The sequence below is a fragment of the Carica papaya genome, chromosome 6, assembly GCF_054855325.1.
Source record: "Carica papaya isolate Zhongbai chromosome 6, ASM5485532v1, whole genome shotgun sequence".
Lineage (NCBI taxonomy): Eukaryota > Viridiplantae > Streptophyta > Magnoliopsida > Brassicales > Caricaceae > Carica > Carica papaya.
Genome location: NC_142314.1, coordinates 3,452,453 through 3,479,864, shown reverse-complemented (window position 1 = coordinate 3,479,864; position 27,412 = coordinate 3,452,453). Strand labels below are relative to the sequence as shown.

The following is a 27,412-nucleotide window of genomic DNA, read 5'->3' as shown; positions in this document are numbered from 1 at the left end:
TGGATCACAATTCCAAATTCATTTATAGGGCCGAAAAAATATGTAAATTGTCTTTAGCAACCCGCGTAAATATATAATATAACTTCTCTGACTTATTTGAATTTTGCATATCAAACAATTAAATTTTACTTTTAAGATTCAATATTGGAAGATCAATTGCTCTTAGTTTTCCCAGTGTAAAACGTCACCGTTTTTTGTCTTATTAATCCTTTTGTCTTGGGCTGTCGGCCCATCTTGTTCCACGGCCTAGCCCTCAAATCCATAGGCGAGGACTGCAAGCAACAGAAATAACTGTCTATCAGTCAAACTTCTATGGTTCGGTTTTTTCCTCATGTTCTTTTGGAAGATTAAGAAAAACCCATTTGATTATCTTCAAAAAAGCTTCTTCTTTTCATGCAAACCTGATGTTCCTTCCGTAAATCCATTTAAAACCTCCAAGCTCATAAGTAGCTATTTTAAATTGGGAAAGATTAGAGAAGCACAGAAGCTGTTCGATGAAATGACTGATAAAAATGTAGTTTCATGGTCTGTTGTGATTCATGGATATGCTATAAATGGGTTCCATTCTAAGTCCGTTGAGTTGTTTTCCCAGATGCGAATATTGGGTTTTGCTCCTAATTCTTACACTGTTGTTGGTGTTCTTGTTTGCGCCCGAGGTCTGCCGGACCTTGTGCTGGGGAAATCTGTTCATGGAGTAACCGTGAAAAGTGGATTCGAATCTAACTCGGTTGTGGGCACTGCATTGTTGGGTATGTATGCAGAATGTGGGAATATCTTTGATTCATGTAAATTATTTGAGGGGATGAAGAACCCGAGTATTGTTTCGTGTAATGCTATGCTTGCCGGCTATATAGATAATGAACTCTTTGAAGAGGGCGTTTTGTTGTTTAACCGACTAAGAATGTCTGGTTTTATTCCTGGTGAGTCAACTATGTTGACTGTTGTTCAAGGATCTGTTGCTCTAGAGTCGAGAATTGTTGCTCAGTCCATTCATGGTTTAGTAGTTAAGTTGGGTCTTGATTCGGATATGTCTGTTAACAACTCGATACTTGATTTATATTCATGTTGTAAGGATTTAGATGCAGCAAAGAAAGTTTTTGACATGATGGAATGTAAAGATGTCATTAGTTGGACAACAATGATGGGCTTATTAGTCAATCTTGAATATGCTGTGGATGCTCTAAATCTTTTCCTCAAGATGAAGGCTAGTAAGGTAAATCATGATGCTGTAGTGATTATGAATCTTGTTTTGGCTTGTACAGTTCTAGGAGATTTGAGGAGAGGAAGACAAGTTCACTCTCAAGCTGTTATTTGTGGCATTGAATATGATCTTCCTCTTGCAAACTCTCTCATCACAATGTATGCAAAGCGTGGTGAGTTACAATCTTCAAAAACCATTTTTAATCAGATGACTCAGAAGAGTCTCGTTTCATGGACCGCAATAATTTCAGGGTGTCTTCAAAATGGACACCCAAGAGAGGCTATGAAGCTTTTCATGGAGGTATGGGTCTCAGAAAATTATTCTCTTGATTCAGCGCTGATTGTTAGTGCTTTGACTGCTTCTGGAGTGGTTGCTGCTTTTGAACTTTGCCAACAGCTTCATTGTTATTCACTTAAAGCTGGTTTTAGCCATTATAGATCAGTTCAAAATAGTGTCATATCAGCATACGCGAATTCTGGTTGTATGGACTTTGCCCAGAGTGTTTTTGAGGAGATGGGTTGTCTTCAAGATTTAGTCTCTTGGAATGCGATTATAAATGGTTATGGGATGAATAGCCAAGGAGAAGCTGCTCTTGCTCTCTACCATAAGATGAGGAAAAGTAGGGGAGACATAGACAGATTTACATACTCATGCATTTTAGGGGCTTGTAGCCATTCGGGGTTGATAACAGATGGCCTTATGATATTCAATGAGATGGTCGAAGAGAATGAAGTAATGCCATGTCAAGAGCATTATGGATGTATTGTTGACTTGCTTGCCCGAGCAGGGTGCTTATCAGAGGCAAGTGGATTTGTTGATGACTGTTTCGAAGTTATGGGTCCAAATGCTTTGAGAGCTTTGCTAAGTGGCTGTGTGCTTCATGGTAATGTGGAGTTGGCTGAAGTTGTAGCAAAAAAGTTATTTGAGCAGGACCCAGAGGAATCAGGTCATGTTGTGCTTCTTTCAAATGTTTATGCATCAGTTGGAAGGTTTCAAAATGCTGAAACATTGAGAACAAGGATGGACAAGCAACGATTGATGAAGAATCCTGGAATTAGCTCACTTGGTGAAAGTTCTTATGACTTTGGTTGAAGGTTCTTACTTTCGAAGATGGAGAGGAGAATCAGATCCTTCTGCATGAAGTACAAAATGGCCCACTTGTTAGCAGCCTTCTACCTGATATTTATGATCACATGCTAGGCAGTTCAAGATTAGTGGAAGATGAGCAGTTTGTATGCCTGAAAAGGTAAAATTCTATGGTGTTGCAAAATGCTCTCAGCAGGAGCTATTTGTAACGACCCCGGAAATGTGAAAATGAAATGAGTATTTAAACACATAAAATGCGGAAGCGAGATCAAAATTTCAGTTAACATCCCTTACACGAAAACCAAAAACGTACTTAAAATATAAAAGATTAAACTAACTAAAAGAGAAACTCGAAAATAAAACTATGAGTATGACTACAGAATCTCTAAGCATCCCCTTCGTCGTCCTCCTGCGGAACGGGCTCGGGAACCATGTCTTTCTGATCTGAAATGGTTAAATAAGGAGTGAGTTACACTAGCCCAGTAAGAACATCACGATATCTCGCCGTCACGGAGGTAAAGGTGGGTAGAAAAACACAAAAGACCAATGGAGCATGATTTACAACAAATCCTTTTATTTATGATAAAACCTTTACCATCCACTTAACTCGGTGGAATTCATGAAATAATATAAGAAAAACAATAACATTATCACAATCATGGAATAATATAAGTTGTAAAACATAGCACTTATCACGCCTTTTGTAATTCAATCATTATACCACATATCATTTTCTCATTTACCAGCCTACTAGTATCCATGGGGATCCATAGGGGTCCCGCTACCCGTTAACCTTTAACATTCATAATCAGTTTCCAGGGCCGTCCCCATACCCTGTCCGGTATGGGCGCCAAAACCATAAAACTCAATACCCCGTCCGGTATGAGGGTGAAACGGGCCGTCCCCATACCCCGTCCGGTATGGGCGCCAAAACCATAAACCTCAATACTCCGTCCGGTATGAGGGTGAAACGGGCCGTCCCCATACCCCGTCCGGTATGGGCGCCAAAACCATAAGATCTCCATACCCCGTCCGGCATGTGAGACCACAATCCCGGTAGGGTTCCCTACGGACCCGGTCCGTCCACCATCTCTCAGGATATCTCGTCAGGCTGACTCCATCATACAATTGTCAGTCTACACAATCTTTCATTTTCCTTTTCCTCAATAAGCATCATCAATTCATATTTAAACAAGCAAATCGTAATTCATGCCAAACAGACAACATACAGTATCAGTTCTTCAGTCTTTCAACCCATAATTAATAAAACAGTAATATATGCACTCGAAACTATAAAATAAACAAATCAAACCTCATAATGCATTTAAAGCTGTAAAACAGGCCAAATAACAGTAAGTCATCAATCACACTAGACTTGGGCTCCATTAGCCACCTTAAGCAATTTCACACATTCGTTAATTCAAGAAATACCGTTTTATCATTTTGAACTTTAATACCGTGATAGGAAATAGGGTGAGGGGTCCTTACTCGTTTTCGGGGTCCGAACACGGCTTTGCAGTGCGCTTGTAGGCTATCCCTAATTTTCTCTGAATTTTCCTCGGGGAACTGAAACGCACTACTGGTACCTGCACGTGTTCCAAAAAAATCCCAAATTAGGCCCAGGGCCCCTTTCGGCCCAAATCGCAACTCCGGCACGGCGGCGAGTCGCCTCGGGTTGGCTGTTTTCGGCTGTTTCCGGCCGAATTCGGCCACACTCGCATCGGTCCCTGTGAGAAAACAACCCTAGGGCCCTCGGGGGGCCAAAAAATCACGGAAAAACGGAGCTTACCGGCGGCGGCGCTCTCGGGTGCGGCGGCTCTCCGGCGAGGTTCGTGTTTTGGTGATTCGGCTCCGGTCAACCTGTAGAGAAAAGAATGGTGATCACGGTGATATAAAAATTGCATCAAACGGAGGCCGGGAAAGGCCTCATCGGAGGCAAAAACCGAGAGGGGGCGCGGCGGCGCCACTGGCCTTCGGCCGCGTATTCCGGCCGTTTGGCCGGGATTTTGGCTCCGATTTGGCCACAAGAGGAATCAGCGTGGAAAAACGAGTCGGGGGTATGAAATTTACCTCGATCGGCGGTCGAAAATTTCCCCGGCGCGGCGGCGGGTGGCGGCGGCCGGCTTCTGGTTTGTCTTCTCCGGCGAGCGGCAGGCGGCAAGGGTTTGTGGTCTGGTGTGGGGGTTCTATTTATAACCCCTTGCCTTTTGATCTCAGCCGTTCATTTTGTTTTAATCTGGGCCGTTCGTTTTTGATTGAATCTGGGCCGTCCGTGCGATTGCATCTGGGCCGTCCGATCGCGCGATTGATCTGGGCCGTCCGATCGCACCCACGCGGATCGTCAACGTGGCCCCTTTTCGGAGCGACGTGGTCTTGCCACGTGGCAGGCCCCGGTTGGCCGGGACTGCTGACGTGGCTGCCGACGTGGCCCTTTTTTTTTTTTTTTTTTTTTTTTTCCTCCTCCTTCTCGGTCCGGGCGCTACACTATTCATCGGACTTGGACAAAAGTTGAAGTTGCAATGGATTTTTAACATCCCCAGGTTGATGGGTAACATGATGAACAAAATGATCGAGGAAGCTAACTATTGAAAACAACTGTTGCATGGATTATGGGCAGGATGATCCCATGAACAACACTCTTGGAAGGCTCCTGCTTCTCTAAACCACAATCAGAGAATCAGGAAGAATGTGTTTAATTTTGATTTGGATTGCCTTCTTGATGAACAAGAAGCTAAGAAAATTAGTCGGATTTATTTGCGATATCTCCAGAATGATGGACATACAACAGAAGTGTAAAATCCTTGCAAAAACTCAATAATTTTCCTATGGAACTTTCCAGAAAAAAATAAAATTTGTGTTAGAGATAGAGATTAAATCATGATCTGAGAACAGTTCCAGGAATTAAGACTATTGAAATCATTTCTGTAAGTGGAATTTCACAGACCCACGGGAAACAAAATGCAGAGAAAAGTAGTGCTGGGTTCAACCTATATCAACGGCCTATTCAGTTTGGATCCTAGTAGCAACTAGTATTAAAGCAGCGTCTTTGTTTTCTGTCTGGTGCATATTAAATGGAGAATCCGATGCTATAACAGCACGGATTTTGTCTTTTATAAACTTTCCTCGTCTCCCTTTTCCCATGGCTGCTGCACAGGTTGGATTCTGCACAAAATGCCTGAAGGTCTGTGATGGGTGAAGCCGTGCCATTTAGTAGGTGCCAGTGACAGGCCAGAGGCAGAGGATGACTTTTTAAAAATGGAAATTGGGTCAGTTTACCTCTGTAAATCTTTAAGTAACAGCCTTGGGAAAGAGACAAACTTGCTGGTCAGACCTGTCATTTTCTTGTCTACTAAATATTATTGAATCTGCTAGTATATCTGTCAATGTTCATTGCTTTTTCCTACGCTATCATCACTGCTAACTTGGTTTATCTTGCAGCTCCTATTATTGGTGAACCTGAAAGCTCCATGACTGTCATCACTCTGTGCCCTGTAAGTTATAGAGACACTGTATTTGTACCATTAGATTTTTTTCTGGGTTTTTGGCTTTTCTTTTGTAATTATAATCAGGCAGTATTTTTACGTGCATTGGATCGCTCAAGTGATTAAAAGGTTATTAAGCTCAAGTATTACGAGTCCAAGATATTACAGTCTCGAACATATTATCTCACACTATAACTGTAAGCTTTAGAGTCCGAGATACCATAATTTCGTATATTAATCTCATGCTATAACAATGAGATTTATGTTATGACATTTAAGTTGATAAAGAATATAATAACACTCAACAAGTGAGTCTCTTTTAAGGAGTCACATCTCCGGACACTGCAATCTTAGAAATCCAGCTAAGCTTAATTTACCCCTACCATCACCGGCCTCATATCTAGATTCTTCTACTGCTTTGAAGTCTTTGCCTTCTATTCTTTCTCGTTTTCAAAGTGCTCATACTGTTGTGTCTCTTTTCATTAATGCTACGGGCCCTGTGTGTGTGTGTATATATACACACACCTTTGTAGGTCCTTTGTACATCCACCAATACAATACACACACACAACTGAAAGCATGAGGTTATCAGATAGTGTTGCAGCCAACTGGAACTACATCTGGGCTACTAATATTTTGTTGTTCAAGTCACTGCACTTTACTGGTCATTTCTCTCTTCTTGAAGGAAGCTTCTCCACCATTTCTCTTCTGATTCTTTCTGCTGGTTTTTCTTTCATTCTTATCGGTCTGCTTCTTGTTATTGATGTAGCAGTTCATACCAGTCGAAGTCCAGTTTGTGGGAAAATATGTAAAGGTGGAATTTGTTGGCACAATTATAGGCATCAATATCTTGTTCGTGAGGAAAGCATCATGTAGTTTCCATGAGACATTGTCTGAGTTGGTGAGATGGTTTGAAGGGCACAAGAATAAGGCAAAAGCAAACATCATTACAATTGTAAGTATATGTAGGCCAAGTCTTAAGCTTTAAGTGACTTGCAATCAACTTCTTTGCTTTGTTTTTATGATTAGGAGCTTCTGTTTAATACATTTTGTTTAATTGCTTAATTAATTGATTACTTGATGTTTGAGTGTGGTTAAGAAATCTGGAGATAAACTAATAGAGGCAGTATTACAGAAAATAATTGAGGTGATGATCCCTGCCATTGATGGATGACCTTTGTCCAGTACATTTGTAAATTTAAAGCAAATCACTTTCATTATTATGAGACAAGAAGGTAGGGCAATTAAGATTCATGGGGTCCTCTTCTCCATTATTATGTTGTTTACGGGGGCAAAATTTAGGTGACAGAAATTAAATTATATATACCCCAAAGCTGAGATTAGTGGTACAAAGGGGTCTGCCATCTCTATCAATCAATCAATCAATCAAGTTTTTCTCTTTGGTTTTGTAAAAAACAATAAATAAGTTGACTGAAGGTAAATTAAAAGAAGAACATTCTTTAGTTTATCTTTTGCTTTTATGCTCTTATATTTACTAATATTAATTTTTTATTTTAATATTTACTTGTATAGTTTTACCAAGTAAATTGTATTAAAATTTTATATAATTAAAATATTCATATAATTTTTATTGGAATTATTTAATTCATGAATTTATTTAACAAAAAATATTTATTTATGTCGTTTTATTTATTTAGATGATCTAATTTTATTCGGAAAAAAAAAAAATGGAAGTGAAAAATTTGTTTAAATTATTAAGAATTTGGAAAGGTTTCAAGAGAAGACATACAGAATCAAGGATGTATAACGGCTAGGGAATCTGTTTCTTATTTAATTAAGCCTCGTGCCAGACGTATTAAATTAGACACGTACATCTGAGAAACACATATACCCATGAGAATGTAAACTATAACATGCTTTGTTAAAATTAATTAAAATTTATTCAATATATTTTATTCTTTGAAAACCCACCACAACAACAACAAAAAAGTTAACTAATGGTAATTTAATTATTGATAAGCTGAAAATAATTAAAACATATTCAAATAATATTTTAGTCATATAATAAGAGCATAAACCAGTTGTCAATGGTAAATTTTGACATTACCTACATCATAATGGTATATATATACATATCCACAGAGACCAAATTGGGTATATTAAGACACTACCAAGTGAGCAGAGCAGAGCAGAGAATATATATATATATGTATATGTATATATATCACTTCCCCAATTAGCGCCTCAGTGTCATTTGTGAACTTTGTTACAAATTAAAAAGTCAGGGCAGTTAAAAGAATGGTCCCGGCGGCATCCAAGTCAATATATGCAACAAATAACAAAACCAATTACTGACATTTGCATATTTATGATTATGGATTCCTTCTTTAGAAAATAAATGACCAAAAAATTCTTATAATAACATTAAAAAAGTTTTAATTACTTGTGTTAATCCAACCATCTCTCGTAAACTGCATTGGGTTTATATATAAACTTCTCTCCACTTTATAAACACATAACAAAAAGACGATGACAGAAAGAAGAGAGCTTCAAAAAAAAAAACCAGCTTAAGTTAAGCAAACTATGCCTGCTAATAAATTACTCACTCTTTAACTATATATATATATATTTTTTTTTCCTTTTTCGAATTAAACTTGTCACACTAAAACCCAATATCCAAACACCTGTTTCATCGTCGATCAAAACGACATGATCCAACTTCTACTTTCGAGCTTACAACGGATCTATTTCGGTTATCATAATGGAGCTCCGAACCACATGTTTCCCATCGGACCAACTTATTGACCCGAACAGAGCACCCGATTGTCCCAGCGCTATGTTCTTCGTGTTCGTCGTTACTGTCACCATGAAGCTCTGTTTCCTCACCGTCGGCGCGAAAACTAGCTTCGCCGGCTTTACTGTTATTATTACTCCCCTGGGCGACTCGATGGTTGCACGGTAAACGGCGTTGGATGGACCCACGTTAGTCACTGTCCTGAAGAACCTCTTGCTTTTTGGTCCCTTTGAGGAGGTTGAGAACAATGCCGCCAATGATGGGTAGTTGAGGTTCTCGGGGAGTGGTTTTTTCCAAGGACAGCTGACGGGTGATCGACTGATCACCTGAATTAACTTTGGGCCGTAACCGATTGCGCATAGAAAGTTGACGTAGTCGTTGCTGGTGATGTCGTAGACGAGTCCTGGATCCATTGCTCTTCCGAGATTGAGATGCCCGGCACCAAAATCGTACGGGGTTGATGACTTTCCGGTGGATTCGTCGATCATGGATTGATTCCGGTTGTCCACAACATTTGCAGTGGTCATCATTGCGGATCGTATAGCCGCTGGGCTCCAATCAGGGTACGCTGATTTGAGCAAAGCTGCCGCGCCACTAACATGAGGACAAGCCATTGAAGTACCTGAGAGAATGTTAAATTCTGTTCTACGCATATCAGAATCCAATCCAGTTGGCCCAACCGCCTCCGTCCAAGCAGCCAGAATGTTGACACCAGGGGCAATCAAGTCGGGTTTTAGAATCTCAGGGTTCAATCCGTTTGGTCCTCTACCGGAAAATGAAGCGATGACCGGCGCTGGCTTGATTCCCAGGACGGTTCCTACGAAATTGATGGTGGCTGTTGGGTTTTTACTGGATGAAGCATAGGCTTTCAGTGCGTCTCCTTCCTCGGACCCGACTGCACAGGCGGGGATCAGATGAGCGTCACCCACCAACCCTTCCCCGTTGGAAATTCCATTGGCGAGAATCATCCCTACACCACCAGCTTTCTTCACCACCAAACCTTTGGCCACTCTGGGGCTACTCCCCCGATCACATATTACGATTTTACCTCGAACTATGTTAGGATCAAGTGAATGCTCCATGCAAAGAGAAGCAGAGAGCGCCCCTGTTCTACCAGGATAAACAATAGGGAACATTTTTCCATTCAGTGGCGCGCCGGCGTACAAGGACACACCGGAGATCTTCCGTCCGTCTGCTAGGATAACGGTTGCAGGGAAATTACGGTCGATGGTCCCAGCACCAACTGTCACGAGCCATGGGGCGAGGTTTGTCACCGACATAGCATTAGGCCCATCGTTGCCAGCTGAAGAAGACACGAATACCCCCTTCGAAACGGCGCCGTACGCACCGATTGCAATTGGATCCAGATAGTACGGCGATGATACGCCATCACCGCCTCCTATGGATATCGAGATGACGTCAACGCCGTCGGAAACGGCGGTGTCAAAGGCGGCTAGAATGTCAGAGTCGAAACAGCCAGCACCCTTCCAGCACACCTTGTACGCCGCTAGTCGCGCCTTTGGCGCCACGCCTTTCGCGATCCCGGAGGCGTACCCGGACATGCTGGCCTTGAAGGCGTACCTGCCGGCGGCGGTAGAGGCGGTATGAGTCCCGTGACCGTCAGCATCTCGAGGAGACCGAAACTCAACCGTGTCATTGATTGCACCAATGGGACCCATCGAACCCCCAGCTTGTTGGCCTTTGGAGAAGAATCTGGCGCCGATTAGCTTCCGGTTGCAATTCTTTGGAGTGAATCTCACTCCACTTTCGCAAGTGCCCTTCCATCGGGCAGGTACCGGCCCAAGGTTGAGGTCCGAAAAGCTTCGGTGCTCGGGCCAGACTCCAGTGTCGAACACGCCGATGATCACATCAGATCCATAGTCGGACTCAGACCAGAGACCGCGCTGGTTGCGGAGCCCCAGGAACTGCGGGGAACGTGTCGTGTGGAGCTCACGACGGTGGTCCTCGAAGACCGCGAGGACCGCAGGATGGTTGCTGAGAGCGTCGGCCTCCTCCGGAGTTAGTGTCGCAGAGAAGCCATGGAAAACGGTGTCGTACACGTGGAGGATCCGAAGCGGGTCGGCGAACTCGGAGCCATACCAGTGGTAGCTTGTGGGGAAGATGGACGGCTTCGATTCGGAGTCGACGCGAAAGATATAAGTTTTCACCGTGGAAACTGCATGAAGCTCCGGAAGAAAATTGGAGAAAATGAAGAAGAAAAACAGTAGAAGAAGATGTTTGGAGACGAAGGAAGACATTGAAAGAGAAAGCAGAGTGGAGTGAGTGCTGTTGTGGACAGGGAGAGTAATATATTAGGGAATTTTTTTTTTAATTAAATATTTAATTTATAACGCAATCTTGACCACCAAATCATTTTTTCAATTTTGACAAATTAATTATTAAAAAATAATTAAACAGGAAAGTTTTATTTAAAAAAAATAAAATAAAAAAGAAAAAAGAAATTGTGGTATTATTTAAAGCGAATTATTCCTTGGAAGGGTGCGAGTAGCTTTATCTGCTTTTTCGATGAATACCGTGGGATTTCGATCCAGAAAAAATAAAAGGAAAAAGAAAAAGATGCAATCGTGCAGGTGACGGAACATACTGTAGTGTAGTACTAGAACAAATCATCACCGTCTGTTATTCATCTGCTCAATCAGAGCCGTTGGTTTCTGATGGGGACAGCTGTCGTTCAAAATCCCTCTGTGACTAGTCCGTTAAGCCATTTTCTTTTGTTTCTTTCAACACTACGTGTTCCACCGGATAGAATCCCGTAATATGTTAAATGCCTGTAAAGTGTGAATAGGCTTTTTCCATTACTTGGCTGTTCAAATTTTGCATTTAGACCCACGCGCATTTAAGCGAGTAGACCACAATCGCTACTCGATGCATTGATTTTTATTTTTATTTTAATTTTTAATCATATATTTGTAATGTAAATAAAAACACAAAAAATATTTTTGTAAATAAGTTTTTCAATATATTTAAACAAATTATAAAATATTTTTATATAAGAAAATGCAATAATTACCTATAAATTGAATGTTCGTGTAAAAAATAAATAATAAATAAATTATTTAATATGGAAATTTTACGGTGGTCATGTTTTAAGAATGAGCTCTTCTGTGGTTTCATCTCTATGCATGTTTAGTGAGAGGCTGACCTAACTAATATTCACTCACGCTAATCTATAACCTTCAACCAATTGCTTTGATTTTCAAACGAAAACGAAGTATTATTTTCTTGGTTCTATACAAACAAATCTATAAATAATTGTATTAAAATCATTTTGCAATTATAATTAATTGGTAAAGATTTAGTTGTCAAATAGCCAAGGACTACAACAAAATGGAACGGTGTCGTTTTGTATAAAATTGTCTTCATAATCAATTGACTAAGTTGTCTCATTAATTAACATATAAATTATTTATCGAATTTCACTTTCAATTAAACTAATTTCGTAACCCCAATTAATGCTTTTTAGTTTTCAAACATTATAATTTTATATTTTAAATATTTAAGCGAAAAAAAAATAGGCAATTTGGAAACTCTCTCCTTTCTTTTATTTTACCCAAAAAGTAGGAAATATTATTATTTTATAATCTAGAGGGTGTTTAGATTAGATATTTAGATTTCCTTTTTACTTGCTTGATCCAACGGTGGATGTCAGATATCGAGCATGACGCCATCATTTGACTTGTTCGCGTCTACTACGCTAGTCGCAAAAATGAATGGCTGTGATCTCTTCTGCATCACCGTCGTCGCGTGTGGGAGACATGCGATCATTTCAACCACTTCCGCCAGCGGAGCTTCCGTCTCCTGCCGCTACTAACATTTGTTTTCCATTGTTTTTGTTACATTAAAAATAAATTTTATATTCCAATCTAAAAATAATAAATAATAATTATAAATAAAAAAAAGGATAAACTGTTCATAAATTTTTTACCAGTTCCCCCCCTGGTATCAATTATTTTGCAAACCCAAAATAAAATTGATGTCTTAATTTTATTCTTTTTCGCTATATGGCCAAGCCATCAAGGAAATTTTGCATGTGCCGAGTCCATCATGTCGTTTTGTGAAGTTTGGGTGTGCGAAAAGGGAGCAAAAAGCCGAGGGTTGCGGCATTGATTGGAGTGTTGATTGATTTCTAGAACTGATGGCCCAAAGTTGATAATCTTATCTTAATGGGCCCATAATGCAATTGCAGGCTTTTTGGGGGGTCCATAATAGATTTAGGCCTATTCGATCCTGGCCCTTGGATATACAGGATTTAAAAAGGTTGCACTGATATCGACTGCACCCGATCATAGATGGAAAGAAAATGAAAATGCTGGCTTAGTTTGGCGTCTGTTACGAGAGAAGGCTCCAGAGGAAGAAAGAAAAAGGGAAGGAGAGAGAAGAAACCAGAAGCTGGAGGATAACCAGGGAATTCACGCGCTGATGAAGGTTCTAAAAACTTTTGCGATGAAGAATTGAAGGCGAGTTTCTGGCGTAATTTGTAGAAAGGCAGAGAGGTGAGAATATCGTACTTAGGTTTTGGGAGGCTGAAATCGCATGAGAGAGGGGAAACCTGGAAAGGAGAGCTAGAGCATAGGAGAGAGAACTGAAGAAGGAGAGATTAAACGCCTTTACTCTTTAGAGGACACACTTGGAACGGTCACGACAGTGTGGTTAGTGAATTTCACTTTAAGAGCTTCGTTAATTATTCTAGAAGTGATGGATTGTTTTCAGCAAGATAGTGATTTGGTGACAGTGGTTAAGCAATGTATTTCTCATTCCCATGATCAGTCAGATGGGAAATACAGTCTGCATAAATTTGGTTCCCTCTGATCGTTGGAATTGATTGAAATTTAACATGCGTAACTGTGATTGATGATCTTATTATTTTGAGACTGATTTGTGATTTACACTTATCTGTCAATTGCTTATGGGATAAAAATGTTAGCAACACCAAAATGGAGTTAAAGCTTTCTAGTATTCATGCAAAAATGTTTGTCTATTTAGTATACGAGTTGGATCATCTATTGTATTCAATGGAGGATTTTGGGGACCTTATTGACATCTTGGTAGATATGTAATACTTTGTATACGAGTTGGCACCCCCTTGGTGCTTGTTAATATATTTCGTACTTTTATTTAAAAAAAAAAAACAAGCTTAAATATGTATTTCTCTGAATTTCACTCCTGATTCATTTGTTTGCATTTATATCATTGGGTGCATGTTTTGAATCTAAACTGTGATATGGGATATATTTATGCATGGTGTTCTTTCTAGATTGCTTCAAAGAGATAGGAGATTGTTTTTAGTGCTATGCATGAAAAGCAGTCTAATTAGAAACTAATATGAAAAAGGATTGTTTTATTTGATTGTTAATTGCATACTGATCAGGCTGTACTAATTCCAGATTTCACATTTCCGTCTCTCCTCTGTGTTAAAGATTTCAGTTAGGAGTAAGTTTTGAAAACTTTTATTGTTTGCAGTTCACATCCTGCTTCAGACAATCAATCTACTTGATTTTTTAAGAAAGGTGCTTTGCTTTGTTTATGGTGTTCCTATCTCTTTTCAGTTCAGGACTTCATTCTAATTCTTATTTTGGTGTTAATAGAAGTTTTGTAATTTCAATCCAGTTTATTTAAGCTGGTTATTTTAGCATGTTGCTGACTTGCTTGTCATTTCTGATTACTGCCTGCTAGAACTAGTGTCTTGGGGAATTTTTTATTTTTTTCGAAGGAGAGATGCGTAAGTGTTGATATCTCTGTTTCTCTTCAAGTTACTGTTTGAATCGCATTTATGAATTTCCTTCCTGCTCTAGACTGCTTTGGCTTGAAGATGAAATGATCGCATGCCATACCCCTTGCATTTTGTTCCTCACTTCTGTTTATGCTTTGGATGGGTAAACCATCTTTGCTTTAGATTGATTCATGCATGATTTTAATACTGTAAGTATCAATGAACTTTAATCTTCTTTTGTCATTTTTTAATTCTTTTTTTTAAGCAGTAGCATCTGTAGAATATTAAAACAAGATATATATTCAGATGATTCTTGCTTCACCAATATAATCTTGTACATTTTTGGAACCTGGTTTCTCTTTATAATACTAGTTCATTTCTAATCCTTTGAATGTTTTCTGGAGAGCCTTGATGTCATGAAGTCATGCTCATGACAGTTCAGGCCTTGCGGCTTAGCTTTTATGTGTCCTACTTAATGGATGCATCTGGGATAGGACACTGCTAGTCCCTTTAGGTACTAATTAATTAGTTTATACAGCATAATGGGTGTCCTCCAACTTTTCCAGAGACTTTTTAAATGACCGTACCTCTGCAAATAGAGCAGTAAAAAAGACCTAGAGTGTGCCTTGCTGTCACTTTGACCCTTAATATTGTTTCAATTAGCACCACAACGTATTATGGTAAATTATTTGTCCACATTTTGTCTGCCCGTAGATTTTGGAGGCCACAAAGACAGAAAATGGTGGTGATAGAACCAGAGGACAATGAAGAGGAGACTGTTGTGGAAAATCCACCGAAATCATCATCTTCCAAAAAGACAGGCACAAGAGATGATAAGAAAAAAGCTTCTGCTACTGCAGCCAGTGGTAATGGAGAATCTGATGGGTTTGAGACTGCCAGTGAGCGAGAAATCAGTGAAGACGAAGATGATGATGGAGGTGCTAAACAAGACTCATCTGATCATCAATCATCACAACAACAACAACAGCAGCAGCAAGGACAAGGGCAAGGGAAGGAGCACGAGCAGCAGGTGAAAGGAGGGGACTCCTTTGAAGATGCCTTGAATGAGGATGAGTTGAAACAGGTGAAATATTTCTTTCTATTTGACCATCAGTTTGTCCACTTTTCATTTTTATGTGGTTAATTTTTTCTAGCTTTCAGCTGTGAGTCATGTGGCTGTTAGGGTTTGTGGTTGGAATTCCCAATTAAAGCAGTTACTCTTAGAAAATCAAATGCTAGACTCTGGCATATGTTGTTGAAACAATAATCTTCTAATTGTTGAAGTAGGCAAGGGAAATGGACAGATTTAGTTTTATATATATATATATACATGAGTAGTGGGGAATAAAAGGGTTAGTTGGCTCGTATACTGCCTGGAGATAGGTTCAAAGTGAACCTTGGGAGATGTTGTTTTTCTACCTCATTTTCTCATATCCTGACAATATTAGATTTTCTTGCTGATTTTACGGAAAGTTAGGTTACGGTCTCGATTTATGGATCTTGTTATGAGATTTTGTTATTAGTATAAGCTCGTTAAGAAAGAGCCCAACGGTTTTTGATTTCTTGCTAATAACATGAGTTTGTTAAGAGAGACTCAATGACTTTTTAAGTTAGAAAGTACTCAATACTTTTTCATAAATTTTTTCTTACCTAAAAATCTGTCAAGAAGACAGTCTATATTTATACAAGAGAATGAGTAATTTATTAAAAGTTATTTTCAGAATTAACTTCTTCTTTATCCTATTCTCCCTAAGACACATGTTCATGCTTAAACATCATTTTACACATAACAGATACTGACCTATTCTCCTAATGCACTTGTCCACCCATTTCCTAATACACCATAACATTACCCATAACAAATTAACATATGTCCTTTCTTTTCTTTCTCATTTATTTTCCCAGTTCCCCCTGCTTCTACTTCCAATTGACTAAGCATCAGTCATTTCAATCCTCCTCCATGGCCCCAATTCCCTCACAGAAAAGATGAACTTGAGTAGTCATAAAATTTCTTTGTTTTGCCTAAATTTATATGCCATGCTGTCTCTTGCGGAGTTACAGTTGGTAGGATATTTCTCAAAAATGAAACAGACAATTAAAAAGATATATATTATCAAGTCTTGTGTTAGGTCTAGTTATGGGTTTGGATGGACGGAAAGGCTCACTGGAGATAATATATAAATGGTCTTTAAGAGAAGCCTTCTAGCTTTGAATTTGGTGTAGGAAAGTCAGATCTTTTCTTAAGACATTTATTCTGCTTTTTCTTCTTTATTCATAGATACTCAGATTGATAAAAAAACTTTGTAGACAAGATAGGATCCTGAAACGTTATGTCCCATGGAATAGATAACTCCTGAACTGCCTTGGTAACTCCCAAACTATCTGGAATTACCTCTTTCCACATCTAACAAAGAAGAATTTAATGCAGAAAATTTAATATATTCTTTTCTTTGTTGTCCATATTGTAAATCTTTTATAAACCTAACCAAGCCTCTTATTTTTGTTACTGGCTTGGCCCAAACATCTTAAATATAGTAAATTTCCCATTGTTTTTTTTTTTTAAATAAAAAAGTAAGTTATATATATATAAACAAGGTACCAAGTGAGGGGGTACCACTCCTTTATAAAGAGAATTTACAATCGTGTTAGTATGTCAATGACATTCACAAAATTCACATAACTAATAATGTCATTGATCTAACAATACTGATCCAAAATAATGTAACCATCTATCTTTTAGTTTGTTAATATTACTGTCAATATTGTCAAAAACTTTACTATTCATCTCCTTCCATATGACCCAAAAAACTGTCAATGGAATCAAGTTTGCAGTTTTATTTTTTACAGATAGCCCATCCCAAGCCCAAATTTCCTTTCTAACAGATCCGGCAATTACCCACTCAATCCCCAATAGTCCATAAATCATACACCACAAACTGTGCACAGTCGGACACCACAAAAGTAGATGATTGCAAGTTTCCTCAGCTTGAAGACAACAGATGCAGCCATTGACCAGGATCCTTCCTCTAATTTTCAGTTTATCAATTGTCAAAATTTGATCCCAACAAGCTTCCCAAGCAAAGAAAGCAATACGGGGGGTGGGGAGGGGGGGGGGGGGGGGGGGACTTTTGTTTTCCAGATTTGTTTTGCCAAGAAAATAACCCTACCCTCACCATTCTTTCTAAATAGGAATTTGTAGTATGATTGGACAGAGAACAATCCATTATTCCCAAGTTTCCACCCGATTTGATCCTCACACATAGATACCTTCTGATTTTCAAGAATCTTTATTAATTCTTCAAACTCACTCACCTCCCAATCATACAAATTCTGAGAAGCTTTGATAGCCCGCACAGCTCTTTCATTCACAAGCTGGACAGCATTCTCCACACGCAAATTCTTGGATGAGCAATGCTGAAAATACTGGGAAATATACTTCTAAGACAACCCACCTTGCACCAATCATCATCCCAGAAGTAAATCTTGTTGCCTCCACCCAGTTTCCATGAAAAACATTGCTAAAAGTTAGTCCATTGCATCATAATTTTCCTCTACAGGCCTCTCCCATGAGGGATAGTAATTCTACAGCCAGCCCTTCTTGTCATGAAATTATCCCATTTCGAATGTACAATTCTCCTCCACAAACTGTTTTCTTCTTTCAAGTATCTCCACAATCACTTACCATGTAAAGCATTTTTCACATCACCCAAGGATTGAATTCCCAACCCCCCCATTTTGGGAGGCTCTTTGATAATGTCCCACTTTACAAGATGGTATTTCTGATCATCATCACCATCACCCCAAAAGAATCTATATTGTATTGCTTTCAATCTTTTCGCCACCTTGGAAGGGATAGTAATTGTTGATAGATAATATATTGGGAGATTAGATAAAATGCTCTTGATTAATGTATATCTCCCGCTTTTAGAGAGAAAGCTTCTCTTCTACTCTGAAAGTTTTCTTTCAAACAATTCAATCACCGGCTCCCAAGACATGAGATCTTTGTATTTAGAAATGGTCTGTGTTCTTTCAAACAATTTCCCATTGTTACTGTGTTGTTTCAATTTTGGAAAATTTCTATTTAGAAATGGTCTGTGTAACTTGTAACGCACATTATGTTTTCATCATTTTCTTTATAAGAATATGTTAGTCAACAAAATTTGTTAGAGATTTTGTATAGTTAAATTGACAACTATGATGCTTTCATTTAGTGTATTGGATGATGTATGGTTGAATGGAGGCCCTGTTTGGACATTTAATTAATTGTTGTTAGTGGTGAGCGTTACAGTACACAAAAATAAAGGCATGGGACCCATGGAAGCAGCAAAGGAAAGGTTTTTGAATCTATAGTTGGGTAGAAAGTTGGCCTCTTTAAGGAACTAAGAAGAGTTAGAATTCTTTAAAATTTCTTTTAAGTATTTAAATTTAGATTTAGATTAGGAGATTGGAATAAAACTAGGACTATAATTGCTAAAATTATAATTAGATTTAGATTAGGACTTGGAATGATTCTTAGAATCGTAATAGGGATCTTATTCAATTACTTTCTCACAATAAATACACCTGTCATCATTGATAAGAATCATCAACTATTAATCCAAAGAGGTTTCTTCTAGAAGATTGGGGATTCTCTTATACGAGCCTCATCGTAGGCCAGCAAGGCCGGGAAACTAGGAAGCGAAAAGCTTGCTTGCTTCGGGACTTATATTGCTTGCTTGCTTCGGGACTTATATTAGAAGGCCCTGTAACCAGATGTAGAGTCTGGAACTGCGAAAATGAGCATATTGTCATTCTCATTTTTGTTGTTGTAATTACTAGGATTCCTCTATGTATGGGTGAATGATGTCTGTTTTTTTTCCTTTAATGTACTTGAAATATCATAATTAACCCTCTTATTCCTCCGAATGCATATGGAAGATTAAAATGGAGGTTTGTGAAATTTAGTTAAGCCTATGCCTATTTTGGAGAAGGAAATATCACTTGGGAGGTCTGGGAAGGAAGACAATATTGAACCTGTTAAGAAGGTGGACAATGCTCTGCCTTTTTTGTAGACTCAATATTGAGTAGTTCATCGAACACAAATTTTTATATCCTTCTCCATCACTGGCATGTAGGCATTACTTGTGTTCTTGAAAACCTTGTTTGCTGGTCTTCCATATAGATTCCCTGGGACTCACTAAATTCCTCTGTAGATCATACATGTTATATACTGGGAGACTTGATAGTGGTACCGCATATGTTGTTTCACCTAAATATGCTTGCTAGTAGCCTGTAGCATGTTTACGGAACAATTGGGAGGTGAAGTATGTACAATGTTCCTTCCTCTTCTGATGCAGAAAGCCTTGGCACAAGCAAATGACTCGAAACTTGAGGGCAATAAGCTGTTTGGCAATGGTCAGTACGAGGAGGCATTATCACAGTATGAGCTTGCTTTACAAGTTGCCCCGGAGATGCCTGCATCTGTGGAGCTTCGTTCTGTGTGTCATGCAAACCGAGCTATATGCTTTCTGAAATTGGTATGTAATCGTGACTGATTGCTTTGCATTTCTGATTTTGTATTGGCCAACTTATGTTTGGATAAAGCTGTAATTTTTTTAAACACTGATCGCATCTATACAATCATGCCAATTGCCTCTGTACTTCTTTTGGTTATCTCTATGGGACATTAACTGTGATGTTGCTTTCAACAAGAGTGAATACATATTTCATTGTAAGATATACTTCTTTAGGTCCTCATTCCTCCATGGCAGAGTCGAGTAGTGTGAATCCATACATTGTTGAGTTTTTCTTCAGTCCTTATAGTATGTATATTGTCATATCAGTTTCTCTTCCAGTTCATAGAAGGAAAATATGATAACTGAATGGATGAAAATTCTAGTGCAAAAACCGAATTCCTAATGTTAGTTCGTCTCATCCTACCTTGACTACATTGTTGAAACTTTGAATGTTTATTTGCCATTTTGTTTATTTTGTTTTAACTTCTTTATTGATTCTACTAGTCCAGTTATATGATGAATTCGCCTTTGAATTAATTTTCCAGATTTGATTTAATGTGGATTTATCTCAGGGAAAATATGAGGACACCATCAAGGAATGCACAAAAGCATTAGAGTTAAATCCTGCATACACTAAAGCCCTTCTAAGAAGAGCAGACGCTCATGAGAAGCTTGAACACTATGAAGAGGCCATTGCTGGTAAATTCAGATATAATTGTTAATACATCATATTGATCTGCATAGAAGCAGAATTACCACATTGTCATTGTGCTGAAATTCATTACCTGCAATGGAAATTGTAGACTCATAATATCATTTTTTAACATCAAGTCCGAGTATTTCTGCTGCTGCTGCACTTTTACTTTTATGGTTCTCATGCTGAGAGGATGTTTCTGAATCGTTTCATTTTGCCTCCTTTGCTACCTTGTCTCTGTCTTTTTTTTCTTTTTAAATTTGCAGATATGAAGAAATTATTAGAACTGGATCCTTCAAATGACCAGGCCAGAAGGAGCATTCACCGACTAGAGCCAATAGCTGCTGAGAAGCGAGAAAAGATGAAGGAGGAGATGATTGGTATGTGCTATAATTTGCTGCTGTTTCATATTTTCTTGTCTTCTACAGGGATTCAGAGTCTTGCTGTTTGTTCTTTTGATGGGAATATTAAATTTATTTTGCTATTTATGTTTATACTAATAATTTAGACCAAACTGGACAAGTATGTTTTCAGTAAGTCCAAACAATTAGGAATCCATGTGCCTGATTTTCCTCATATCAATTCTCTTGCTCATCCATGCCAAATCACCAATTTCATTAGAAATGAAAATGGATGGTAAACAAGGGCATAACCCAATGCGTACATGCATCGTGACATAGGGTAGTTAGCTATTTATGTTGCAGTGACTCTGTACAAGCACATATAGGTATTGTTTTGACACTGCTCAGCGATCAATTTATCCTCTTTATTAAACTATGCGTTGTTAGCTTATCCTTGTCTGCTGGACCAGATCCTATCTGTTCTGTTGTGTGTACTGCCCTATCTGTTCTGTTGTGTATGCAAAACATAGGGTACTATCGTCATTTACTCTTGTTTCAGAAAATTAGTGGTCCAGTGAAAGCAAAATGGTCCACAATTACAGTTTGTAATGCTTATGAGTCTTCCTCAGGAGAAGTGTCCTAATATTGGGAATTTTTTGCATGTTTTTATTTTATTCTATCATCAATATTGTATATAGCAGACAACACACTCTCTCTCTTTCTCTCTCTCTTCTTTCTCTTTGTAGAGGGCAGGCAAAGCCCCTAGTGTCAGGCAAATGTAGTCCCTTAAAACCCTGCTAAGTTCTTTTTTTGGTTATAGTGAACTGCCAACACAGGCTGCAGTGGAACCTGAGCTTCCTTCTAAAGGAAGCCAGGACGTGGCCATCTGTGCTAGAGCCCTGATCAACCCTTGAATGGGTTATTTGTGTCAGGAAAAAATGCTGCCATTGACACTTTTTTTCAGAGATGAAAACTTCCGAGGAGCTAACAGTCTAGGATCTTGTTTTTATCTGTATGCCCTCTTGACTACTTATTAACCAGGCAATCTTGTTTTTCTTTGAACAGCAAAGCTGAAAGACATGGGCAACTCCATTCTGGGTCGTTTTGGAATGAGTGTCGACAACTTCAAAGCTGTTAAAGATCCAAACACAGGTTCCTATTCAATATCGTTCCAGCGTTAGTTCAATATAATTGTGGGGGATATAACAATGGGTTAAAATGGGACCAGCATCTATATAATAGGCTGAGATGCTGGAGTAGTAATAGTCAGAGTGTATACACAAGTAAATGCCTGTTACGGAATAGCTTTTTTTCTGTGCTTCATATTTTCATCAATTGATGATCCATATGACTGTTTCTTGGTTGTATGGTCAGCTTATTTACTGCTATCCTGCTTTGAGGTTTTTGTTTGGACATTGATCACTTGGACCACTTTCTAAAAGGTTATATATTTTTTTTTCATATATATATATATATATATATATTTCTATTTCTTTATTGGATTTGGCTATATTTTGTTCATGATTCTTGGCGTCCTGGAGAAGCTATTGAATGGTTTGGCGGTCGGGGAGTTGGTCGCGTTGCACTTCGCGAGTTTGATAGGCTATGCACAAATTGATATTTGTATTAATATTTAAAGAACTCGGTTAAAAAATTGGTACTTAAGGAGAAATATATTGAAAAAAAAGGGTAACTAGTAAAATATACATACATGTGAATAATGAATTTGGTGCCACCATTAACTCTTAATTTTTTTAACAAGTGATTTAGTGCTTTGTTTCGCATTGTGCTAGAATTGGTAGTTTCTGCAAAATTTACTGAGATGTTCAGTATTGTTTATTTGCTCGTTAGTAAAACCTTTTAGTCATGGCGTTTGAGGGTACTTGTATAAGAATGCAATAAGTAGAAGGGGCAAAGTTTACATTATGAGTTATGAGGAGTTATATAATTTTTGTACTAGTGACTATTTAGAAGACAGACATTGGATGAACAGAGACTAAATTTTTATAAGATGTAAAAATTTGGTATTTAGAATTTATAAGACCATTCCAATTTATTGAAAATCCACTACATATTCTTGAATAAAATTACTCACGGTGTTTGAAAATTCACAATATTAATTTCGAGAGTACATTTGGAAGAATATTGATTTTGAATCTACGCTAGTTTTTGATGTCCATGATATATTAAAATCATTATAGCTTCAAATTTTCCTAAAACCAGCCGCCAATTATCTAAAGATTGTAATGAAATTTACAATATAATTATAATTATACGTCAGACGTATAATTATAGCTAAGTTTTATATATTAAATAATTAAAAAAATTCAATAATTAAGTATAATTAGAAGACAGCACAACACTTATTTATTTCTTTCATGATCTTGAGAACAATGATGTTCATGTTCGGTAAAATTACAGAACAGCATGTAAAACGATATTGATAAAAGATAAGACTTCGTGACCCTCTCTTTTTTTTTTTTTTTTTTTTTCTGGCAACCCAAGTGAAAATTTTCATATGGGTAAAATTCAAATGATTTATAATCATTAAAGTTATAGGTTGCCAAAAATCAAGGTTAATTAGCAGAGGAAAAAAAGATAAAGAAGAATATTCGGATTAATCAAAGCTTTAAATTAATCAAATGACCCCATCAGCATCATATCATATTGTTTTAATTCTCTCAAAATTTAGTGTCATATTCTCATTATACACACACACACACACGCACGCATATATATATATATATATGTATGTAGGACTATTGTTTTTGTTCTTTATTATTTATTGTTTTGCTTAATTTCTCTATTTCAATTTTGTTGAGGAGCATTGCAGTCAAAGTCATTTTGTTATTATTATCAGAAAATCAATCATGTCCTATTTGATTGGATGTGTACCCAAACTAAGAATAGGAGTTAGGGGGTCCATCAATATTCCACTTACAATTTCCAATCCGAGATTATTACTCTGTGTATAATTTGTTATATTTTCTTTCCATAATCATATCTTATTTTATGCAACCCTCAACATTTAATCATATTACATATTAGTGTATGATAAAATTAATTTTATTTGTACATTTTATATTATATTTACATACTAACTTTCTATATGAGAATTGGGGTCCAAATGAAAAAAAAAAAAACGTTAATTCTGATAAAAGGAAAACTCACATTTGATCAATTTAAAGAGTAAAATTGAAAGATGGAAAGAGTAAAAAATTCAAGCATTATCCTTTTTTTTTTTTTCTTAAAAATAGACCAATTAAGTAAATCTTTTTTAAATATAGAGGAATTTGTATATATACATGTATGGATATGCATATTTATGTATTATGTATACATGCATTTGCTATATATATATAGAAGGAAAGTACTTTTGGTACTCGAATATTTTCTGTTGGGCTCCATTGTTTTACAAACACAATAATACACTTCATTAAAGAAGTGTATTATCACATCAACAACTAATCTCTTTTCCTTTAAATCAATAAAAAAGAAAAAGAAAAGAGAAAAAGAAAAAGAAAGAAAAACATCTAATCAAAAGGTTCTTTGTCATTAGATTAGTATGCAAGGCACATTAATAATAGTAATTATTATTATTATTATTACAAATTAGACTCTTTTTCTTTTAATATATGACTTAATTACATTAGTGCCAAAACAAAAATTCAAAGGATAACAACAACCAAAAAAGAAAAGGGAAAAACATACATGATAATTTGGGGGGGGTTAATTATTATTATTATTATTATTATTAATTAATGAAAAGACAAAGATACCCTTAAACCCATTTAGCTAAAACTCTAATTTACTAATTAATTAGGTAATTAAATTAATCCCTTTTAATGTTTAATTAATTACTTAGCCCTGTCCTTAATCACATCAATGCCCATCTCAGTTGGATCTGTTGCCTGCACCTCGTAGTGAATCCCGTCCAGCACTCTCCTCAGCCCATCCTTTGATGTTGCATATAATATCTTTGCTCTTATTCTTGATGCCGTTGGTGACCTAAAATAAATAATTCAATATTATTAAATTAAACCCCTCTACCTAATTGAGATTCAATAATTAATTTTGGTGATTATTAAAATTTGTAATTTTGGCGACCTGTGTCCTCTACCCACTTAACCAAATTATTATCATTGATGAATCATGTTACCCAAAATTAAGAAAAGAATTAAGAGTGGCAACACAAACCAAGCAATGAAGAAGATCTTGCTCTTCCGGCAATTATCAACGGTGACAAAGTCGAAATCGAACACCGCATACCGACAGTCGTCCTCCGGCAACGATGCCGTGAGATCATCGTAACTCTCGCCAGCTCCGCCCACCTTGTCCACGGTGACCAGCCTCGATTTCTCATCGATCTTGAACACTATGTACCTGTGAACTTTCTTCCATTTCATCTCCATGAACGAGTTCTTGCACTCGTCGGTCACCCACATCCCAGTAGTCGCCTACAGTGATCAATACTAATTATTTGATTACGATCAAATCAAAGGTGTAATTAATTAATTAATTAATTTGATTAATTATAACAAGGAGGAAATTAATAAAGAATAAATACCATCTTGAAAGCCATTGCCATTGTTGCTGAGCCGAAGACTTCAACTTTCTGAGCTTGAAATTTGATTGTGAATGGTGTGATGATGATGGCGGCCTGAATTTTCTGGGAGCTTATATAAAGATAAAAATCTATAAATGCCACTGAGTTTGATCATAATTACAACTTTGCCACTGTAGATCTCTATATCTAGGCTAGTGGCAATAAAATTTTAGTACCAATAATTATTAATTTCTTATCACATATATAAATTTGTGTATGCAGACATGTCGAGTAATTAATTAATCCTAATAAGGAATTAAAAATTCTTAATAAGAATTAGGGTTTTATACGAGGAACTTTATAATTTATATAATGTCTAATGCATGCACCACCGGAGTAATTTTATTTTTTAAATTTTTTGCCAAATACTCTTGATGTTATTAAAGTAAAATATTACTATCTTAAATAGGTAATTATTTTATAATTAATAATTAATACGAGTTTTAAATGTGTTTTAAAATTATTTAGTGTTGAAAATTATTTCGTGACAAAAAAATAATAATACAAATTTACTTAGGTGTATATATAATTATTTTCTTTATTTTGATTGATTAAATAAGGTCATTAATACATCTGTTATTTTTTTTTGAACTCGAAAAATTATTGAATGGAACGAATTCTATAATACTCTTTTAGATTAATTTCTTTCTATTCTAATTTCATTCAAAATTTATAAAAATAAAATTAAGTATTAAATTACGATTTAATTATACATTACATTAAAAAAATTAAGTATTTAAAATTAATTAAAATACATATGAGTTGATAAATTTTATAAATGTAATTGAATATATTTTAATTTGTTTTTTGATTTTTTAAGGAAAATTTAAAATAAATCAATCACAATTATACAAAATTTATTGTTGAGGGCAGCATTTATTTATTAAAAGAAAAGATAAATCTCAGCTTTTGTCGATTTCAATTAGAAAATAATTAGAAAATTGAAGGTAATCCATTTCAGATTTTGCAATATATATGAATCTATATGCATACATACATATATATATATATATATGTGTGTGTGTGTGTGTGTGTGTGTGTGTGTGTGTGTCCATATGTGTTGAGCTATTTCGAATATTTTTTCCAAAATTTCAGAATTTTTGACTTTCAATAATTTTACAGCTTCCCATTACAAAAAGATATTATTGAACCCAATAATCCATTAAGAATAATGACTTCACCAACTCGAACCTAATATAATTATGGGTTATATAATATATACACACACATATATATATATATATGTATGCATTGATTTTTACCTATTTATTTTTACGTCAATGTCGTATTTCTATTCATGTAAATAATGTCAAATTACAAAAATTTATAGAAAATTCCTTTTACAAATCAGTATAATGGTCGATGTTGATAGGAAAAGTTGATACAGCCTACACATGAACATTACATATATATATATATACACACACACACATATATACATGCTTGGATATTTGTAAAACTTTCTTCATGTGTAATAAGGTAAAAACTTATCATCTTTTTTATTTTTTTCAGCTTGCTATCAATTTGGGTGTTTAAAATTTCCCTTGTGTGTAAAATATGTAATGAAATCCATGTTTTTCCCAAGGAAAAAGAAAGAAGAACAGGAGACTGATACAGGTTACAGGATATGAATATATATATATATGTGTGTGTATGTATGTATCTACGCATTGGTGGGGTAAAAGTCATAGAAAAACACCAGGCAAGAAGAAAAAACGGTGGTCCCATCTCGGATCAAACACCTACATCCCCATCTATCCATCTTTGTGTTACTCAAAAAGTCCCTTTGCGTGAAAGCAAAGGAGTTTAAGTGAACAGGAACTGGATTCAGATTTCAGTTCAGTTCAAGAACTTTAAAGAACATGCATACATATATATATATATATATATATAATCAGATTAAGAAATTATTTATCATAGTATATCAGAGTGGTTGATGTAAAGTGTTCAAAGTTTGCTATATTTTCTTACTATTGGATGTATCCTGCCGATCATCTCTCCAGATTCTAATCAGTTTATCA

At 36.7% G+C, this 27,412-nt stretch overlaps 4 protein-coding genes across 14 annotated transcripts; 2 read left to right on the top strand and 2 right to left on the bottom strand.

The window, feature by feature from the left end:
- Nucleotides 1-124: 124 nt before the first annotated feature.
- On the top strand, nt 125-6,940 carry LOC110816562 (pentatricopeptide repeat-containing protein DOT4, chloroplastic-like). Of its 11 annotated transcripts, XM_088222981.1 has the most exons (4): nt 125-749; nt 1,263-5,553; nt 5,726-5,778; nt 6,303-6,634. In XM_088222981.1, exons 1-2 carry the CDS (start codon nt 332-334, stop codon nt 2,291-2,293), a joined length of 1,449 nt encoding a protein of 482 aa, XP_088079107.1. In that variant the 5' UTR covers nt 125-331; the 3' UTR covers nt 2,294-5,553; nt 5,726-5,778; nt 6,303-6,634. The 11 variants fall into 11 exon arrangements, with proteins under 11 accessions (XP_088079107.1, XP_021900492.1, XP_021900493.1 ...); XM_022044800.2 differs by having other exon boundaries at nt 125-2,447; nt 6,542-6,634; XM_022044801.2 differs by having other exon boundaries at nt 125-2,447; nt 6,539-6,634.
- A 1,252-nt stretch (nt 6,941-8,192) lies between these two features.
- LOC110816462 (subtilisin-like serine protease 2) lies at nt 8,193-10,819 on the bottom strand. Its single transcript, XM_022044667.2, has one exon. The coding sequence runs from the start codon at nt 10,780-10,782 to the stop codon at nt 8,464-8,466; it is 2,319 nt and encodes a 772-aa protein (XP_021900359.1). The 5' UTR covers nt 10,783-10,819; the 3' UTR covers nt 8,193-8,463.
- A 2,100-nt stretch (nt 10,820-12,919) lies between these two features.
- Nucleotides 12,920-22,173, top strand: LOC110816478 (Tetratricopeptide repeat (TPR)-like superfamily protein). Its single transcript, XM_022044686.2, has 6 exons — nt 12,920-13,194; nt 14,970-15,339; nt 19,592-19,771; nt 20,323-20,449; nt 20,711-20,824; nt 21,851-22,173. The coding sequence occupies exons 2-6, from the start codon at nt 14,995-14,997 to the stop codon at nt 21,964-21,966; spliced, it is 882 nt and encodes a 293-aa protein (XP_021900378.1). The 5' UTR covers nt 12,920-13,194; nt 14,970-14,994; the 3' UTR covers nt 21,967-22,173.
- A 2,172-nt stretch (nt 22,174-24,345) lies between these two features.
- On the bottom strand, nt 24,346-25,497 carry LOC110816489 (actin-depolymerizing factor 5). The gene is made up of 3 exons (XM_022044700.2): nt 25,353-25,497; nt 24,983-25,242; nt 24,346-24,793 (listed from the first exon to the last, which is right to left on the bottom strand). Exons 1-3 carry the CDS (start codon nt 25,371-25,373, stop codon nt 24,643-24,645), a joined length of 432 nt encoding a protein of 143 aa, XP_021900392.1. The 5' UTR covers nt 25,374-25,497; the 3' UTR covers nt 24,346-24,642.
- Nucleotides 25,498-27,412: the final 1,915 nt, after the last annotated feature.

Excerpts from the sequence above, each read along its gene's own strand:
- LOC110816562 (XM_022044800.2), top strand. The coding sequence starts at position 332 with ATGTTCTTTTGGAAGATTAAGAAAAACCCATTTGATTATCTTCAAAAA.
- LOC110816462 (XM_022044667.2), bottom strand. The coding sequence starts at position 10,782 with ATGTCTTCCTTCGTCTCCAAACATCTTCTTCTACTGTTTTTCTTCTTC.
- LOC110816478 (XM_022044686.2), top strand. The coding sequence starts at position 14,995 with ATGGTGGTGATAGAACCAGAGGACAATGAAGAGGAGACTGTTGTGGAA. Across the intron at positions 19,772-20,322 it reads CTATATGCTTTCTGAAATTG|GGAAAATATGAGGACACCAT; the intron begins GTATGTAATCGT and ends GATTTATCTCAG. Across the intron at positions 20,825-21,850 it reads GATGAAGGAGGAGATGATTG|CAAAGCTGAAAGACATGGGC; the intron begins GTATGTGCTATA and ends TTCTTTGAACAG.
- LOC110816489 (XM_022044700.2), bottom strand. The coding sequence starts at position 25,373 with ATGGCAATGGCTTTCAAGATG. Across the intron at positions 25,243-25,352 it reads TGGCAATGGCTTTCAAGATG|GCGACTACTGGGATGTGGGT; the intron begins GTATTTATTCTT and ends TGATCACTGTAG. Across the intron at positions 24,794-24,982 it reads AAGATCTTCTTCATTGCTTG|GTCACCAACGGCATCAAGAA; the intron begins GTTTGTGTTGCC and ends TATTTATTTTAG.